Here is a 17961-nt window from a genome sequence, read left to right as displayed (position 1 = left end):
GCATGTGAATCCCACCTGGCAGGATCTCACCCACTCCCGACAACATTGCACCGCAATGGGCTCCTCTAACACTCATCAGAGAATAAATACCCTCGCATGCTGACTACTCCAGGTGTAACCATTACTGATTGTCAATAGTATATGCACAAGTATACACCAAGCGGCTCGCTACTCCATATAACACCGCCCATCAAAAGGTATTCATTTTGTCGTCCCAAAGTAAGAGCCGATCCTGCTACTGACTCTCCTGGCCCGTCCACTGCGACGGACAGGAGACGCAGCAACTTCCGACCCGGCAGGCCCGTCCTTCATCAGTGTCCGTCTCTTCGTCGGCGGCTCCGACTCCTCTGACACGGCGGGCGTGGTCGCCGCCTTGGACGCCGATCTCTTGCGTCCACGCACCTTGGCCTCGCTTTCGGGATCCAGGTACCGGTGGACCACCCGGTGGTCGAGGATCCGCTCCTCCTTGTCGCGAGGCCCGGCCTTTTCCGTCTTCGGCCAGACGTAGCCGTAGAGCTTAGAGTGCCGCTCGCAGCGCGGACACGAACTCTTGGTAATGTAGGCATCGCGTTGGACAAAGGCCGTCTCGCACACCATGCAGCGGACCCACGCCATTTCAGGCTCCGAGAGGAGGAGCCCCGTCAATGTGTAGTCACCGGGCGTCCGATTCCGGGCGGGCGGCGTGGTCTCCTTGATAAACCGCCGTCTCTGATACTTCCGCTTCTTCGGGGCCTCTTCTTGGGTCGGGTTCGAGATTTGTTCTCCTTCGCGCTTTTCCCCTTTCGCTGCCTGTGCCTCTGCCCTCTCTATAGACTCCACGGGGACATCAATTGGTGTAGGGTTGGTGACGGATTCGCCAGTGGGAACGCATGCGGCCAGGCTCTCTTCGCACGCCGACTCTTGGGTGGACGGCGGCGTCGCAATGTGGTGGGGAGACGGATCAGATTCAGGACCAGAAACAGGCCCTGCAGGTTGCCCAGGTTGCCTCGTGCTTCCATTGGTAGGCGCCTCGGGTAAGGCACCAAACATGGTCATCTGAGCCAAGACATCGCCCGCCGCATCGTCTGATTCCTCTCGCTTAAGAACAGAGATTTTCTGTGGGAGCTTCATCGGCCTGGGTGAATAGATGACGAGGGGATCCGGGCTCTCCTCGTCCGGCGAAGTCATGTCGGTGGAGGCGTCGTTATCACTTGTTCCAAGTAGGGAACTGCGGGCCGATTGCGACGAGACACTCCGGGAGTTCTCGAGATCGAAAGGTATGGGAATCGACTGAGACTCGGATAGTTTTAGTTTCTTGGTCGGTGTGAAAGGTGGCGTTATGATGACATCGGTATGGGCACGCTTCTTTGTCGCCGACGGAGGAGCCGGGGCCGCGGGTGAGTCGGAGGCCCCGTCATTGCCGGCATTGCTGGCATCCCTGGCGAGGGAGTTGCGGCTGTTCGATTTCCGAGACGGGCGCGACCTGGAAATGCGCGGGCGCATGTCTGGGGTAGGAGGCCCGGGGGTGCGAGTGAGGGTGCGTGAGGGGCGGTCGGCGCTAGCATCCCGCCTCCTGCGACGCAACGAGTACTCTTCCGTCGCCGCCGCCGCACCCTCGCCTTCAATGCTGGGCTTGACCGAGTGCGGCTCGTCCGGGTTGGCCCACCCGTTGGCGTGGCGGCCCTCGCACGTCTTGCAGAGGCATTCCGAGTTGTTCGGGCCAAAGTAATTGTCGGCGTAGGTGACTGTGATCTCCTCGCCGACGTCGATGCTGGTGGTCGCAATGATCTCGATGCCGGCGTGGCCCGTGGTCACGAGCTTGGCGTTGGCCTCGCAGTCGTGGTTGGCAAAACGGGCGGGGCCCATGAACAGGCTGGCGCACTTGTTCCGGGACGAGACGACAATGCTAAAGTCCTTCTTCCGCAGTGTCATCTCACGCTCCTCCTCGGGCGTGATGACGACCTGGATGCCGGCGAGGTACTTGATCGTCTCGTTTCTCTTGATGAACCGCCGTGCCGTGACGGCCGCTTCGTGCGATACGATGGTGTACCGGTTGGTTGAATTCACCTCAAAGGGGCAATCGGGGAGATAGATCTGCAAATATCGTCGCAGGTGGCCGCGAAAGTCGGCTTTCTCCTTGTCCGTCTTGAGGGCATTGTAGAACTTGCTCAGGCCGGGTGTCGCGAGTAATCTACTTTCGGCGGCAAGGAGGTCCTTGTTGAGGATGATTTCGGCCTGGATGATCTTGGTTATCTCCTCTTCTCGGACGCCCCTGGACGGGTGGTACGAGGAGCGGTTCTTCGGGACGGTGGTCCAGTAAAAGGCCTAGCAGAGGTTAGAAGGAGAGTCAAATGTAGCAAGGCCTCATCATCCTGGGTGGGTGCCAACGTACGTGGTCAACAAGGGCGTCGGTCAGGATGTCATCGTAGCTGGCGAGTTGCGCCAAGGTCAGAGGCTGCTTCTTCGCAACCCTGGCCTTGGCAGGCATGTTGTCGAGGCAACCGAGCGCACAGGTAGGTAAATGGGGGGTTTGAAGGGACCAGCGAGGATGACCAAATGACACCGATGCCTGGGAGAAGAAGAGGGTCTGGCTCGCGGCAAGCGGTTCAGGTGGAGGGCGAGACGAAGCAAGGTTTCCGAATATCGGGTGACTGGCGACTCCTGGCGGAATGAATGCAAGCAACGAAAGGGCGGTGGTGAGCAAGGCGCTGGCGGCGGATGGATGCGATGGCTAGAAGTAGCTGCCTAGACAAAAAGGGGAATATCTGAGATTGTCAACTCTGGGGATGGTTCGTCGTATCTGGCCCTGTTGGCGTTGGGATGGTGTGAACGATGAGTCGTCAATCTGAGTATGGCGGTTCGGGTTTCTAGTTTGCCGAAGTGAGGGAAGAGACGTCTCAAGAGAGAGCATACGATATGAGAATCAGGACAGGAAGCGGAAGAAACGTCTCAAAGGAGATGCTCTTATTTGTCCTTTGTCGATATTGTTTGTGAAGGGGACTCGGCAAGGCTGAGGAAGGAATTGTGTGGAAAGAAGCAGGAGAGAGAAATCAAGCTAATAACCGATTATGAGAGTAAGGAGTTGGCTATGAGAAAGGTGCTCCTGGAAGATGAGACGAGGGGCTTGTGCTATTGGCTACAAGCCACCAAGCATGGCGGTGCACTATGGGAATGGGGAATTCAAAGTGGCTACATACGCCCGGGAAGCTCGGGCCAATCTGGCTCTTCGGGATTCGGCACCACGTTTTTCCTTTCTACCCAGTGCAGTGCACATGAATTACGTCTTGACATGGCATTTGGGATTTTTCCGAGAGACGAGAGACGAGTTTGGAGTTTTCGAGTTTTGTCAGCCTCGCGAGGACCAGAGCCGCCAAGATGATTCAATTAAAGGTCAGGAACTCTGCTCCCCTTTGCACTCGTCCAGGCCGTCTTTTTACACGATGCTGACGAGCCGATAGTCAATAATAAACTGCATCGACAACTCGGGCGCCGCCCTCGTCGAGTGCGCCATGGTCATCGGACGCAAAGGCGCCGCACGTGTCGGTACGAAGCTCTCAACTCCCCGTCTCCAACTCTCCATCGATTCCATCAATGCTAGCGTGCATCCCACTGCCTCATCCCCAACTAACCGGAACCTTGCCAGGCGACCGAATCGTCGTGGTCGTCCAGAAGGACCGCGGCTCCAGCGCAGACGGCATGGCTGGCGTCTCGCAAGCCACCAAGGTTCGCCGCGGCGACATGCGGCACGCCGTCATTGTCCGCACGAAATACAAGACCCAGCGCCGCGACGGCTCCGTCATCCGCTTCGACGACAACGCCTGCGTCCTCATCAACAAGGCCGGCGACCCCGTCGGTACCCGCATCAACGGCGTCGTCGCCGAGGAGCTGAGGAGGAAGAAGTGGAGCAAGATCTTGTCTATGGCGCCCATGCATGCGTAGATGCGTACGCGAAGGGGGGTCCAAACGATCCAAACGACATGTAACATATATGGCGGCAGCGGTGGAAGCGGGAAAGAGGGAACATAACCCAGCAATGGGTCGAGGAGGGACAGGAACATCAACAAAGGTGTGCGTTGGTTGAAATCCGTCGACGACGGATGTGTAGTGTATGATCTTATTTCTTTGCATATGCGCCGGCGTTTACCGGTGGGCACGTGGAGTCCTCCAGGAATCTCTACCTTGGACCCATTGTACAATTCAGCAGACGAGAAAAGGAAGCAGCGGATACTAGGAATAAAGAGAAAAAAACCGGAATAACAAACATCATCGACCACACCATCACCCAGGACGTTCGTGTCGCACCAGTGTATTGGAGTCTATAATACCAAAAATAGGGAACCGCCCGCCATGCCCCTACACCAAGAAGCCGGGCACTATACTCCATAGGCTACAAGACCAAGTAAAAATCCATCCAACGCCTCACGCCTCTCCTAGTGTTATATAGTCCTTCAGGTTCCTCCGCCATTTGTCCGGCGGGTCCTCGTTCGTTGTTCGCCTCCGTAGCGTTCCACGGAGAGTCGTCATATAGTCATCACCTCGTCTGGAAAATGTGACCACACTCGCAGCAGACGTAGAACAGTTTCTGGTAGGGGAATGAACTGTCAGCAGGCGGTAGGGATGGTTCGGTGAATGCGTCGTCTGCTTACCATGCCAGTTTCGGCACTCCGCTGCTGGGACTGGAAGAATACCGCCTCGTTGTGGCTGCACTGGGGGCAGTTGATGATTTCGCGGGGGAGCTAGACCCGACAGATTCAGTCAGCCGCCTGGGTTCAGGGAACGAGATGAAATCCACTTGAAAGAAATGAAAATGAAAATCCCGGCCACGTTGATCCAGTCAGGCTATCCGATCCCAAAGTCTGCTTGCCTGCGCATAGTTAAAAGAAAAGAATTGGAAAAAGATGAGAAAGTCGTCGCGTCGAGGTCGAGTCATGCGGCTGTTTTTTCCGCTATCAAAAAAGCCTGGTCGGGAGCATTCGCCATGGCATCCATCGGCTCCAGGGTCGAACCATCAGTGATGGGGCTGGATGGTTCTGGTTCCTCGTCGTAGCAAGCAAAGGGGTCGTTCTCGGCCAGGAGAATGGGCTCGCGGAAGGTCATTGAAGATTTGTGTCTGGGGTGCAATTCCGGTTGATCGAAAGGAACAAGACCGATGCCGGTGAGGTCGAGGCGGAAACCAGTGCTGCAGAGCCGCGCCTCTTCCTCATCTCCGTTGTGGATGTATGGGTGTTCGCGATAACCGGAGTCGGTCGTGGGAATCGCATCGACGTAGAACTCATCAGAGCCATGGCCGCACTCGTCGCAACGCAAAGTCTCGCCGCAGCAGAGGCAGGTCTCGGGGATCATAGTCGGCCTATACTTCTCCATCTCCCACTCCTCCATCCCCTGGTCACGATAAGAAATGTTACCTACCGTCGGGTCAGAGCCAACATCCTGGGTGACGCCCGCCGTCTCGCCCTGGGCGTTGTTCATGACGTTGCGGAAGACGCAGGTGGAGGCGGCCTGCTCGGTGTAGTGGCAGGTGCGGCACGTGAACTGGAGTCGGTTGGTTTCTTCGTCTTCCTTGGGGTAGAGCATGTTGGAGCACTCGGAGCAGAATCGGAAGGTGATCTGCTCGTTCGCAGACTTGCCCTGGTAGTCATCGGAGGTGGTAGACGCGGGCGTCGACATTTTTGCGGAGAGGGTCTGCGAAAGTCTTGAAAGTGGGAGTGATGCGAACGAAAGGCCGTGAGTTGAGGAGAATAAAATCAAAGAGGTCGGAGAGATGAAGGTGGTTCGAGAAAGTTAAAGCCTTTTGTTGTTGCCGCTTTGTGCGTTGGCTGTTCGTGAACCTTATAGGGTGAGAAACGAAGAATCCAGTCGAAGAACCGTGCTGTCGATGGTCAGTGTGGAAGGATAGAAAGGTACAAAGTGGGCAGGCGGTGAGCTATACGTGGTGGCGTCGTTACTACCTAGGTACTTTTACTGGAGCCTAACACCCACCCCTGTACCAACCATAGGTATTAGGTACCGAGCCAATCAGTCATCTCCTCCACGGAATTTCTTCAGTGCCTATACAATGACACATTGGGTCACGCATTTACACCTCGTGGTAGGGTCAGCTTTCGACGAAACGCGCGTGACCATCCTTAAAACGTCAGTACGACCGTATAGAGGTACAATCCGGCTTCGAAGGCTTCGAAAGCAGGTTGTCGTACTACTAAATACAGTGCAGTACCCCGAAACCTCACTGTGTCCCTAGTCCTCGAGACCCCTCCTGCTGCCTCCAACGTCACTGGCCACCCCTCTTTGGCTGGTAAGTACCTACGAATAGGTACAGTACCTAGCTTCCCCAGCTTCCCACTTCCAGTCATGGCCCCAGTCTTTCCTGTGGATCTTTCGTGATGTGTGACTTGCTTCTGTCGTCTCTCATTGGAAGGAAGTGGTCCTAGATACCTAGGTACCTCCTCGCTCGTCGACCTCCCCTTTGGCACATTGATCTTTGTCCAGTTCCTCCATTATAACAGCATCTAGAGCCAATTCCAATTCTTCTCCCACTTCATAACTTCGCGACTCGTTTAGTGTTTCCTCCGACACTCCCAATCTCATTGCCTTCCCCCCGCACGACATTCGTTCCATTCGATCGCTTGCAATTCGCCTGTTCTCCGGCCGCACATACGCTTCCAGGTACTAGGTCGAGAGTTCCCTGCTTTCGTCTATACCCGCTGCCCACCCCAGACCAGACAGGAAGATCACAGTAGTTCGCACAGGCATACAGTTTCCAGTCTGCAACCATGGTATGAAAGAAGAACCTCCCTTTAAAGCTTCGCTCGTCTTCTGGTCCTGTCCTCCTGTTGACACTCGGACGCCCTGCTCCCCCGCAGGCTGACACTGGTCTCCCCGCCCACTGGGAGGTCCGACACTCCAATTCGAAGAACCTCCCCTACTACTTCAACACCACCGACAAGGTCTCCCGCTGGGAACCTCCCCCAGGCACCGACACGGAAAAACTGAAGCGGTACATGGCCACACACCACTCCGCCGCCGCCGCACCTCCAGCCCCGCCAGGCCAGATCCCCGAGGGCAAGATCCGCGCCGCCCACCTCCTGGTCAAGCACGAAAACAGCCGCCGCCCGTCGTCCTGGCGCCAAGAACGGATCGAGCGCTCCAAGGACGAGGCCCACTCCATCCTTCGCGGCTACGAGGAGAAGATTCGTTCCGGCCAGGCTTCCCTCGCCGAACTCGCCGTTACCGAGAGCGACTGCAGCAGTGCTCGCAAAGGGGGGGACCTGGGCTACTTTGGCAAGGGCGATATGCAGCGCGAGTTTGAGGATGCCGCCTTTTCTCTCAAGGTCGGCGAGCTTTCCGGGATTGTCGAGACAGCCAGCGGTCTGCATCTGATTGAGAGGTTGGTCTCTTTTTCCCTTCTTCCCCCTTGCCATAAACCAGGCTTGACCATGCCATAACTCCTGACACCTACTGCAGGCTGGAGTAGTTTACGTATGCGCGACCGGACTACGTGGACGAGCGGGCAACGAGAATGGCGGTGTCGGATCTGAAATACAGCGAGGTCTACCACCGTGAACTACCTTGGGTAAAGCGTCCGCAGTCATTTGCGGGACTATATTTATATTGTATCTTTTTCTCTCTGGGCGTGTACCCAGTCTGCCAGCCAGGAAAAGCGAGTAAAGGAAAACCAGAACTTTTATTTTTTTAACCTTCCCCAGGCCCCAATTCGTATGCAGAGAACTTTTCTCAGGCAAGGTGGCCTGGCCTAACTGGTAACAGAGTCGCAATCCGCCGTTCGTATCTTTTTTCCTTCCCTTCCCGTAAACTCTATAACTTCCTCTCACCGCATCAGGGCCTTCAGAGTACCCCGGAAGGGTTCCACCGCCGTGAACACCACCGTCATGACACCAAACACGGTCATTGACAAGGCTGCATACGGCGCCGCCCGACTCTTGCGTTCGTATAAGTAGGAGACACCCATGGCAGCGCCGTTGATCCCGATAGTTGTGCCTGCAGCGACAATCATCGCGCCATCACGGACATTGGCATCCCCACCGTCGCATACCACTCCAGGCCGCGTTTGCTCTTGACCCTCTTGCTGCTGTTTCTCCGCATCATTCCCCTGGCTACCAGGCGCGTCCACGACGCCCAGCTTGCCGAGCACGAACGGATAAAGCAACTGTCCCACGATGCCGTTGCTCACCACCAAGGCCGCGTTGACGACGTGGTTCCCGTCCAATGCCTCGACAGCCGGCCGCGCCAAAGCGAGCGTAGTGCACCGTGCCGAAAAGGCCAAACTGGGCGCCGCGGCTAAACCGAGCGCGAAGTGGCCCAGAAGCGGCGCCGCAAAGGCGTTTAGGGCGGCGGCGGCGGCGGACACGAGGATCACGACCACGCCCGCGCGGGAGGCGAGCTGCGACCTGCACTCATGCAGCTTGAAACCCCAGACCACGATTCCGCTCTCCAGTAGCGAGAGGGCGGCGTCGCCTGCTCCAAAGTGCGCCGTTTGCGACGGCTTCAGCGGGTAGATCGACGCCTGGTACGACCATAGGTCCGAGAGCGGAGTGCCGCTTGTGAAGGTCGCCAGAGCGGTGGAGAGCGGCGTGTTGGTCGCGGCGGATTTGGCCCTGGTATAAGCCGTCATGGCGAGGGAGGTGAGGAGGACTGGATTGAGGAGGGTGATCAGGGCACGTTTGGCGTTCGAGACCAGCGGGGTGGATGGCGGTTTGGAACTCGGGCCCGGGTTCGTGAGCATGCCTTGGAGCCTGGTACTCGTGATCCATGTGAACCACATGACGCAACCGTCCAGGAGGCGGTCATCGCCCGTCTGGTGAGATACCGGGATGGCGACTGTGACAACGAAGAACAGGGAGAGGACGATGGGGTAGTATCTCTTTATGAGCGAGGCCGAGATCCTCTGGCGGCTGCCACTTTCCTCATTGCTCGTTTCCTTGCTTGCCTCGTCCAGCTTAGGCACTTCTTGCTGCGGCTGTTGTGGCTCTGGTTGGGGAGGGATATTCTCAATGTCGCTAAAGTAGGTCGACGCGGCCCTGGAGTCAGGCACCAACGTGCCTTCCCTGTCTGTCAGGTAGCCTGCAGCTGAGTGCCGGAGAGTGCTGGCGTCGTCAGACAAGCTCCGCACTGAGGGCTGGGGTAGCTCGATCTGAGGAGGCCGCGCAGAGACACAGCTCGACTGTTCAGGGCCAGGTCTTGGTGACGCTGTTCTCACTTTGCGAGGGGCATAGCGGGGGAGACGGGAGACGCCAGCTAAGAATGCCCAGGCCAGTACGAAGATCAAAGGCCAGAAAATGATGTTGGTAAGAACTACAAGATACGATATCACTGTTAGTGGTAAACGGAACGGAAGCCAGACCAGATGGATATAACGTACCGAAATTTCCGATGACTGCGCCAATTTCCTTTCCACTCAGTGTTTCATCCTGATCGATGGCCACAAGGGGCACGGGGAAACCCAGGCCTAGGTTCTTGTTGATAAAATCGACCTGGTAGGTGACCTGTCAGTAACCAGTCTGAGCCGAGACATGGCAAGTTGTCTGAGACTCACCTTGGACTTGATCCTGAGGTGATAAAACTCATCCGAGGTCTTGCAAACCTGGTTCAGAAGAGTCATGGATAGGAAGACAACGACCATGCCAAAAATCGTCTTGAAATACTCCAACGCCGCCTGTCGGAGAGCAATACTGATACTCCATATCAGGAGCTCGCTGAGGAGGTAGAGCACGACAACCCAGAACAGCTGGCCAGCAACTCCTGCCGCGGCACGAACAGACGGCATGCGAATCACGCGGCTGGCCCCGAGCTGTCTCAGACAACGGTTAAGGTAAGAGATTGGCCCCATGATCAGTTTCTGGGACCAGGTGACGAAGCGCCCAAGCATTTGATCTTTAGATCATGTCTGAAGGTAAGATAGCCAAAGCAGATGCAACTCGTGATGGAAGTTGTTGTTTCAGTTCAGGGGTCCGCGGTTACTAGCACGAAGGCAAAGAGAAGACGTGAGATTCTAAAAAGTTATTACACGCGGGCAGGATATAGGAAGAGTTGGTGGTGATTGAGTCTTTAAACACGGCAAGAGCTTAAGAATAACAGGCACTCGCGCACTTACCCGCGTACTTTCTTTGGCAAGAGTGAAAGACGCACGTAATATCCTTAGAGTAAATCTCTTTTGCGTTCTTGCCATGGATACTAGATAATCTCTGCATATAGGCACTACGTAACTGGGTGATTGCACATTGAATAGGCCAACGCACCTAACAAATATGGCTCTTGCCTGTCTATCTATTTCACCGCAAACTCAGATCTTAACCTGAGCAAGTGATAAAGTGTGTATTTTCACTCTCCCTGAGACTCCACACGGAGGCCAAGAATATAGGAGTATCAAGATGACCTGTCACACTTGAGTTGGCTGTTGCCAGCCCACAAACAGAACAAACAGGCCAAGTCCCCCCGTATCTCTCTTTTCGAGGTTCGTTTGTCAAACCACCACACACGTCAACACGTCAGGCCGCGCTAGTCCGAGAGGATTCCGGTTGGACTAAGCCCCTGTAGCAAGAACTCCAGTGTACGTGTTTTGAAGTGACGACTTTGCCCGCCGGAACAGCAGGCGACTACTCCAAGTACTGTGGCATAACAAGTACCGAATGGCTGGATCCAAATCAAGACACATTTAGCACGCCATTGCCATTCTATAGAGGTGACAAGATACCGACCATGGTAAACTATGGTACATTTCAGGTTTCCCCTTGCAGTGACGCGGAGGTGCTCGTAGGGCAGCTGTTGCGTTTGTGGTTGCCGACAAACGACGGCAGACGTCCGGACGTTCTAGCCTCTAGGTTTCTGGTCCTTAGCATACATACTGCACTGATTATCCCGCCAATAGCGACACGTCCAACCACGAACCCTGGGTCCCAGTGAGGTGCCTCTGATCATTGATGTGCGTACTGCGAACCGTCCGGCCGGGGGGGGCAGAACCAGAGGGAGAACTTGAAGTGATTAACGAAGCAGTCCGGGACGACGTGGGCAAATGTTTCGGGCCTCGGATAGATACAGCCTTACAGACATCTCCGGATGGTCCCGCCTGACGCCTTCCTCCACGAATTCCCCGCCATGATAGCACCGGTCATTAGTGTACCGGCCTGTGCCGTCCCGATGTCCGGGACCCCGCTCTTCGCAGGTATCCAGGTACTTTGCTATAAGATAAAAAGACGCCTTCTGATTGGATCGCTTAATATTTCCACGATCGATAAGGTACCGGGTTACCTAAGATGCCAACGTCGATGCACTTCTCAGAGGCCTAACATGCGCTTTCAATGTTTGCTTCCTTGACCGTTGGACAACAACGTCGCCATCCAGCCGACAACTCACGCCTTCGCCTAGTCCCATTGCCCAATTAGGCCCATATATACTCTCATACTCCATATCGGCCATTACTGTTCTGCGCCAGTCGTCGTCCCGCTGCGACTTGATTCTGAGCAACCCGAGTGTGTACTGAGGTCTCGTCTCACCCACGACCTATCGAGGATCCTTCCTCGTTGCACCGTGGTCTGCTTTCCAGCGTCCCCGGAATCCTGACGTCGTGTATCGGCGCACGCGAAGCGGCACTCGGTTAACTTTGCCCGCGTCTGGGGTTGTCGTGCTACGTCCATCCATTCCCGGGCCCCATCCACATACACCGCCGGAATCATTTTCGAACGTTCGCCGGCCACCTGCCTCAAAGCAGATTATTCTTCCCCCTTCATCGGCACTGTGGTGTTCTGGTAACATCCGTGCCTGCCATCTCGGTCCGTTGCGGGTGAGCTGTCGTCTCAACTCCCCGGATCAGCCCCTGCGTCTACTCGGACAGCAGCAGGGTCCTCCGCCCGCCACATCGAGGTGGCTAGACTAGCTGTCTATTCGATTACCTTATCGCGCTTTCTCGTCCAACGTGTCGGCCTGTGACACCGCTCCCACCGCCCCATCGTTTGAGGCAATCGGATTTTCTTATCCGTTTACTGTTGCCTCACCCAATCACAGCTCTACCTCACATACTATGGCTTCAGGAGACGGTCTTGTGGATGTTGCGACACTCAGTGGGCTGCTAAGAAAGTTCGATACGGGTATTCGTATTGACGACTCAGCCCTCAAGGCAGCCTTGGATGACCCGACCCACGGCCCTGCGTTCAAAGAATGGGCAAGCCTTCACTTGGGCCCCGACAATTTACTTTCCCAAGGCGAGCTTGCGCTGTAAGACCCTCCTGATGCCGTTGTGCGGACGAAACTCACAAGGCCACAGATACTCGTCACTCGACCAGTCTGGTGAGGTGGATCAGCTCGTGGCCTCCGAGGATTTGACTGTTGTTCCAGCCGTCACGGAAGAAGAACTCAGGACGGCGATCGAGGAGCTCGACAGGTCCACGGCCTCCATCACCCGACAGACGGAGACCCTAAAACAACACCACAATGCGCTCGCGAAGCTCATTGATGGCGATGCCAAAGCCGCTGACACGCGCGCGAGGTTGGCGGAAAAGAGGGCCGCTAAGCAGGATGCCGAGCGCAAAAGACTTGTGACCACTGTAGGCCTCTCTCCATTGAAGACCTTGGCTCATTAGGCTATTAACCATGCAAACAGGTTGAAGATCTCTCTAGGGAATTGAGCTTCCGAGTTACCGACTTGGAACACCAGTCCAAGGCCGCCGACGATGACCTGAGCCGAATTGTCGACGAGCTTCTCCACTCTGACGACAAGCTTCTGTCGAGCTTGCAGAAACTGGGCTGGGAACTCGACCCGGAAGATCCCAAGGAGACGCAGAACGTTGAGAGACTCCGAGAGATCTGCATGAGGTAGCATTCCGGCTTCTTGGTATCCCAATGCTTGCCAACGATAGGAACTGACTTGGTGAAGGCTCATCAAGAGTGTCGTTGAGACGACTCGCACAAAGCTTGACAGACTCTACCTCGAGGCGCTCCATACAGCGCCCCGCCATGGCGATGCCTCGGCGGAGGACGTCAAAGCGTTACAAGAGGAGGTCGAGTCTCTATATGCCGAGATCCTCCCCGTAGCTCAAATGTCAACCGAACAGCAGTACCTCGAGCCAGCGCTCAAATCAGTGTCGGCCAAGAACGGCCAGTCCATCAACAGGATGGCCGTCGCGGTCGTATACGTGAGCTTTTCCTTTTTTGAGGCTGTCACTGGAAACGCCCCAGGGAAGGGCTCGAGGAATGCTAACTTGGCCGCAGATCAACGCATGTCTCGACCATCTCTTGGGCCGCCTAGACAGCCTGTCGCCTCATATCTCGACGCTTCGCTCCCATCAAGCAGCGGTATCCGACTTGGCTGACTTGATCAAGACGCACCTGGCCGTTCCCTCCGTGTCGCCGAGTAAGACGGCGCCACCCCCCCAGCCCGAATCGCCTATTCGTGTCCGAAGGGATGCAGCCTCCAAATCAAGCTGGGACCGCCGCTCCTCCGGCCTGCCCGAAGAGTCGCCGCTCGAAGCCCTCTTTCGCATGCTCGCCATCGACGTGGCGCCGTCTTCCGCTTCCTCTTCGTCCCAGCGCCTGGGCCCCGCAGCCAGCGACTGGGATGCCATCCCCATCCTGGCTCGAACCCTGGCCGAGCGAGAGGCAAAGGCGGACGATGTGGCGCTCAACGCCCAGGAATCTTTCGAGCAGGCGACAGCGGCGCACCTCGCGGACGCGCGACGGGCGGTGCAGCTCCTGCGCGACAGTGTGCTCGCCGAGAGTCCCTTCGGGCCGGACGTCAAGCTCGTGGACCCGGACATTGAGGGGTCCATCACGGTGCTGGGACAGGAGGTTGCCAAGGTTCAGGCGCGTGTGGACGAGATTCAATCTGCAAGGTCGCCAGCCGGACGCAAGAATTGGGCACAGAGCGGAAAGCAGAGGGAGATGGTGGAGAGATGGGGGCTCTGATGTACAGTTCGTGTCAAGACCCCAGGGACAATCTGTCAGTGGCCTGACGTCGGGTTATCCGCCTATTTAGTTGGAAAGCGTAGGTAATATAGCGAGATCATTGAAATGGCAACCAGCCGTCAGTTCCACGCCCATTGCATCACAGACCTTGTCAGCTCATCGTCGGTAGGAGGGTCTCGTTATTCCCCACGCAGGCACACATAAAGGTTAGATCACGGAGTCTGGACTAAAAGAAAAGAGTGAACATTTACAAGATGGATATAGTTTAGTCGCCAGGCGAGATCGATGGAGGATATTATCCACTCCAGACCGATTTCTACTGCAAGGAAGGAACTCGTGGAGGAAATACACAAATACAACGTACAACGTACTCGTACCCCTAAGTTGTGTCTTGTGCGCTGGTGTACATATTAATTATGCACAGAAATTAGTTGTGGGGTGCATCACGTGTCTTTAGTAGACCCACACTGGGCAACGATTTCCAACGTTGGCCATTATCCCCTTCCGGCAGCCAACTCCGGATCATTTGTCTTTCGACTTTTCAAGATCAGCGTTTCAGATTGAGAACGGCTGGTTTCTATCTTTCTCTCAACCTCCACCCATCCATCTCCAAATATCCGTCAACTGGCCCAAGGCGCCGTTGGACGGTTGCAAACCACCTCGTTCTGCACCAGAACGGTGACGACACCCGCGGTGCAGTCTTGGCTCAGAGCGCGCGCAAGGATGGTCATTTCTCACCTCACCTGCGCAGCATGCGCAGACAAGTATTGACAAGGTTGCGAAAAGACCTCGAAAACCCTGGATTTCCTCATCTTGGCGCTTCCATTCGCGTGTTTACCGAGACGAGACCCTACCAAAGTCCCTGGAGGAGGCCGAGGCGACACCAGCGCCTTTCTTGAGCCGCTTCACCATTACACTACAGGAGAGCCATGTTCGAACCTCGTGGTCCTGCGGTCCCGGGGAAACGCAGCCCACATGGACGATCAGTCATTGGCAGGTCGCGTCTCCAGTATTCTCCAAGCATCCATCTCAAGCTTAGCCGATGAGCTTGTTGGACCCGAATACCTTGATACACACCCACTGTAACGAACCACATTTTCCCCAGACTCGTTGGTGTACAAACCCAACGACCAGTTCTGAGTGCCTTGTAGTATGCCGCCTGCGTACAACGTAGTCGCACTGGTGGCTGGGCAGCCTCTAGGAAAGCCCACATGTACATCATTCGCTTCAAGTGTTTCGACCTCGTGTGAGAGGCCAAGGCTATTGTTTGCTCCTTCAACGAGTGTAGAAAAGGGCTCTCTTAACCGCCCCGGGCACAAGGCATCCTCCATCCTCCTCTGGCTTGGCACTCCTCGTGGAGTCGTCAAACCTACGTTGTACCGGCAAAGAAAGGGGGGGAGGAGGGGGGGGCCGGGGTTGTTGTTGAAATGGAGGGGGAGCGGGGAAAATCATTTCATGTTTTCGGTAATAACGGTAGCGTCGACCTGACCTGGTAGCACCGTTTCGATTGCTTGTTGGAGGCGTCCACTCGGGAAACAGAGACGGTACCGGAAAGAGGGCTAGTAGGGGCTTAAGACGGGATGACGGCCACCCGCAGCGGGAAACGAGCCACCGACCGCAGCCATCATACAACTGCCGGATATGTCGAAAAAGCCACAATGTTTGCTCTTCGTACCTACCATTTCCTCTCTCAAGGCCAGGACAACTAGGGCCAGGAAGGGAAAGCATATGTACGTTGTAGTGCGAAGGACGCACACAGCGATCATTCCTCTCCTTCTTGGCGTGATTGGATTCCTTTTGCAAAACGGCAGGTCCCGTTTTCATTGGCCCAGCAACGTCGCCCACCGCTGGGCACGGTACCGTAGTACCTCGTAAGATGGACGAAGTAGGACTTCAGGGATGCCGAATCCTTCGCGCGCCCCATGCCCTCGGATTTTGGTTCATCCTCTTGTACTCGACTCGATACAGTAATAATGGTTGTAATTATTAGCTGAGATATGAAGCGAGCGAAAGGGGCTACTTGTACGTACACTATCTCACCCCCGCATCACCTCCGCCTGTGTTGGGACTTTTCCCGGTATGGGCATCGGGCCGATACGTTGTACATATACAACGTGTACGTTGTATACTTGGATGACCGACTAATACTATTAAAGTAACGCCGCAGCGTCGAGGTTCGTCTTTGTTCGCTAGCGGCATGGTTCTCAGCAGCAAGCTGTCCGCTGCCCATATTCTGCCCTTCGACCTGCCTTCCCAGGGAAGCCGACAGGGCCCTATGGGAGTGCCGAGAATCGTTGGCTAAGCGCTAGGACCCCTGTACACTACCCTTGGCACCCGTTGATCCTTACCCGGGACGGCTTTTGTCCCTAATGACGTAGGCCCCCGTTCCTTGTCCGGAGAATAATGTTGGAATCGGACGAGATGGTTGTAGGTACGTTGTACGGTACAACGGCGATCAAGTGAGCCAGAAGGAACGAGAAGTCTGGGTTGAGAAGAGACGAAGACAGAGGAGGGAACACTGGGACATCAAAAGAGGAGCTTCTGGGGTATGAACCGTCTGATCAAGCTCATGTTGAGCATCATTAGTCTGCCTTGGCTGTGCCAATGGCCAAAAAAGAAGGAAAAAAGGAAAAACGAAAACGCCAATGGAGCTTGTTTATCTCTTGTCCTTCTTGTCTTTCTTGTCCGACTTGTCTGTCTTACCTCTACCCACACACCTCCCAGTCCCTCGTTATCCATCTTGTCCTTCTTGACCTTGTCCTACCCACCTTTTTGGCTCTCCCCTCTTCCCTCCTCCCAAAGCGAGTGATTGGCACTTTTACCTAAGAATAATGAAAAGAAAAGAAAATGATAAATGAAGGGCACACCCCCTGCCTTGGTTGGCACTTGACGGGAGGATTGTGACTGGGCGAACAGGGGTCGGGGAGTGGGGAGAGATGGGGTTTTTCTCTTGGCCGCCTTGGCCCTCTTGGACCCCTGACCTGACCTACCTTGGACACACCGGCTCCCGCTCGACGCTTATGTACGAAGTACGTTGTACAGTACAACGTACTTGGTACAACCACGCAGGTTTCGAAGCGCAAAACATCGAACCAGGTCAAGGTGAACGAACTCGGGGAGGAAGCAGGAAGCGATCGAGATCGAATCGCGGCATTCCTTGCTAGAGTACTAGAGAGAGGGATTGCTAGACGAGAAGAGAAAAGTCGGTTATACAGAAGTGAATTGACTCAACCCGCAAACGACGGAAAAAAACATGGCACGACAATGGAATGTCTTGCGAGTGACTGTGAGATGAACACTGATACTGGTCTGCTTTCAATCACACGAAACAATGCGGAATAAAGTACGAACAACTCTCGACTACCATTGCCTATCGCAAAGTTGCATGACTGAAATGGGAGACTTGGAAATCCCCAGCTTCCCCATCCGCATGCGGCGCAAAGTCCGTGATGATATAAATATAATTATACGATTACCTGGGTTATCTCGTACTTTGTACTACAGTCGCTAAAGGTGAGCATAGGTAAAGTAGGTACCTAGGTAGTTTGAGCCAGGTTCGAGAACAGCCTTCAATGTTCTCTGACATGTAATCCCAAGCTCAACAGCTGCTTTAAAAGTCCTAGATACCTCAAAACGCCGCCTTCGGATGATTCAGATTTAAACTTTCTACCCCTCACGCCCCCGGGGTGAGGATAGCCATTATGTTCCCATGTTCCATTACTTTTGCTGACCCGCTGTATTCTCCTCCTCGTACTTCGTGCGGCCTGCCCCAACCTCCCTTCCTTGTTCTTGAGCCACTTGAACCACTTGAACCAACGACAGCCCTTCATCATCCAATCCCGGACCCGTCATGGTCGTCCCATGGTTCAGAAACTTTCAGAGTCAAATCATGCAGACGTGAGCATTGGCGCAGGGCTGCAGGCCATGACCCGTAAGCCCTTTGCGCCTCGCCTCTTACGCGAGCGGCGAGCTCGCTTGGTCGAGCTTGGACACGAGCATGGATGAGACCAGCGGATCACTCATCCTCCCTCCCTCCCTTTATCCCCCGCCATATGGGATATGGGGTAGGCG

At 55.3% G+C, this 17961-nt stretch overlaps 7 protein-coding genes across 7 annotated transcripts; 3 read left to right on the top strand and 4 right to left on the bottom strand.

The window, feature by feature from the left end:
* Positions 1 to 14: 14 nt before the first annotated feature.
* Positions 15 to 2992, bottom strand: ACRALDRAFT_1052779 (uncharacterized protein). The gene is made up of 3 exons (XM_071015753.1): positions 2372 to 2992; positions 850 to 2304; positions 15 to 723 (listed from the first exon to the last, which is right to left on the bottom strand). The coding sequence occupies exons 1-3, from the start codon at positions 2465 to 2467 to the stop codon at positions 202 to 204; spliced, it is 2073 nt and encodes a 690-aa protein (XP_070872057.1). The 5' UTR covers positions 2468 to 2992; the 3' UTR covers positions 15 to 201.
* Positions 2993 to 3354: 362 nt separating this feature from the next.
* On the top strand, positions 3355 to 3918 carry ACRALDRAFT_2044698 (mitochondrial 54S ribosomal protein uL14m; the record flags this gene model as incomplete). The annotated part of the gene is made up of 3 exons (XM_071021459.1): positions 3355 to 3369; positions 3438 to 3522; positions 3623 to 3918. The coding sequence occupies 3 exons, from the start codon at positions 3355 to 3357 to the stop codon at positions 3916 to 3918; spliced, it is 396 nt and encodes a 131-aa protein (XP_070872056.1).
* Positions 3919 to 4510: 592 nt separating this feature from the next.
* Positions 4511 to 5646, bottom strand: ACRALDRAFT_2112223 (uncharacterized protein; the record flags this gene model as incomplete). Its single annotated transcript, XM_071023567.1, has 3 exons — positions 4511 to 4561; positions 4626 to 4715; positions 5389 to 5646. The coding sequence occupies 3 exons, from the start codon at positions 5644 to 5646 to the stop codon at positions 4511 to 4513; spliced, it is 399 nt and encodes a 132-aa protein (XP_070872055.1).
* Positions 5647 to 6479: 833 nt separating this feature from the next.
* On the top strand, positions 6480 to 7725 carry ACRALDRAFT_1065969 (uncharacterized protein). The gene is made up of 3 exons (XM_071017255.1): positions 6480 to 6752; positions 6840 to 7363; positions 7441 to 7725. Exons 1-3 carry the CDS (start codon positions 6750 to 6752, stop codon positions 7448 to 7450), a joined length of 537 nt encoding a protein of 178 aa, XP_070872054.1. The 5' UTR covers positions 6480 to 6749; the 3' UTR covers positions 7451 to 7725.
* A 79-nt stretch (positions 7726 to 7804) lies between these two features.
* Positions 7805 to 9760, bottom strand: ACRALDRAFT_2112518 (uncharacterized protein; the record flags this gene model as incomplete). The annotated part of the gene is made up of 4 exons (XM_071023579.1): positions 7805 to 9041; positions 9183 to 9288; positions 9356 to 9467; positions 9530 to 9760. 4 exons carry the CDS (start codon positions 9758 to 9760, stop codon positions 7805 to 7807), a joined length of 1686 nt encoding a protein of 561 aa, XP_070872053.1.
* Positions 9751 to 10257, bottom strand: ACRALDRAFT_2037666 (uncharacterized protein). The gene has a single exon (XM_071020839.1). It carries the CDS (start codon positions 10160 to 10162, stop codon positions 9986 to 9988), a length of 177 nt encoding a protein of 58 aa, XP_070872052.1. The 5' UTR covers positions 10163 to 10257; the 3' UTR covers positions 9751 to 9985.
* A 1057-nt stretch (positions 10258 to 11314) lies between these two features.
* ACRALDRAFT_2061376 (uncharacterized protein) lies at positions 11315 to 14118 on the top strand. The gene is made up of 5 exons (XM_071021972.1): positions 11315 to 12204; positions 12254 to 12533; positions 12590 to 12801; positions 12863 to 13121; positions 13198 to 14118. Exons 1-5 carry the CDS (start codon positions 12011 to 12013, stop codon positions 13888 to 13890), a joined length of 1638 nt encoding a protein of 545 aa, XP_070872051.1. The 5' UTR covers positions 11315 to 12010; the 3' UTR covers positions 13891 to 14118.
* The last annotated feature ends 3843 nt before the right edge of the window (positions 14119 to 17961 follow it).

This window comes from Sodiomyces alcalophilus (assembly GCF_042370955.1).
Source record: "Sodiomyces alcalophilus JCM 7366 unplaced genomic scaffold ACRALscaffold_8, whole genome shotgun sequence".
Taxonomy (NCBI): Eukaryota; Fungi; Ascomycota; class Sordariomycetes; order Glomerellales; family Plectosphaerellaceae; genus Sodiomyces; species Sodiomyces alcalophilus.
The sequence above is the reverse complement of the archived record's forward strand: the minus strand, read 5'-3'. Positions and strand labels throughout refer to the sequence as shown.

Coding starts and splice junctions, on each gene's coding strand:
- ACRALDRAFT_1052779 (XM_071015753.1), bottom strand. CDS start 2,467: ATGCCTGCCAAGGCCAGGGTTGCGAAGAAGCAGCCTCTGACCTTGGCG. Junction 2,305..2,371: donor CCGACGCCCTTGTTGACCAC/GTACGTTGGCAC, acceptor AACCTCTGCTAG/GCCTTTTACTGGACCACCGT. Junction 724..849: donor GCGTTCCCACTGGCGAATCC/GTCACCAACCCT, acceptor GAGGCCCCGAAG/AAGCGGAAGTATCAGAGACG.
- ACRALDRAFT_2037666 (XM_071020839.1), bottom strand. CDS start 10,162: ATGGCAAGAACGCAAAAGAGATTTACTCTAAGGATATTACGTGCGTCT.
- ACRALDRAFT_2061376 (XM_071021972.1), top strand. CDS start 12,011: ATGGCTTCAGGAGACGGTCTTGTGGATGTTGCGACACTCAGTGGGCTG. Junction 12,205..12,253: donor TCCCAAGGCGAGCTTGCGCT/GTAAGACCCTCC, acceptor ACAAGGCCACAG/ATACTCGTCACTCGACCAGT. Junction 12,802..12,862: donor CTCCGAGAGATCTGCATGAG/GTAGCATTCCGG, acceptor GACTTGGTGAAG/GCTCATCAAGAGTGTCGTTG.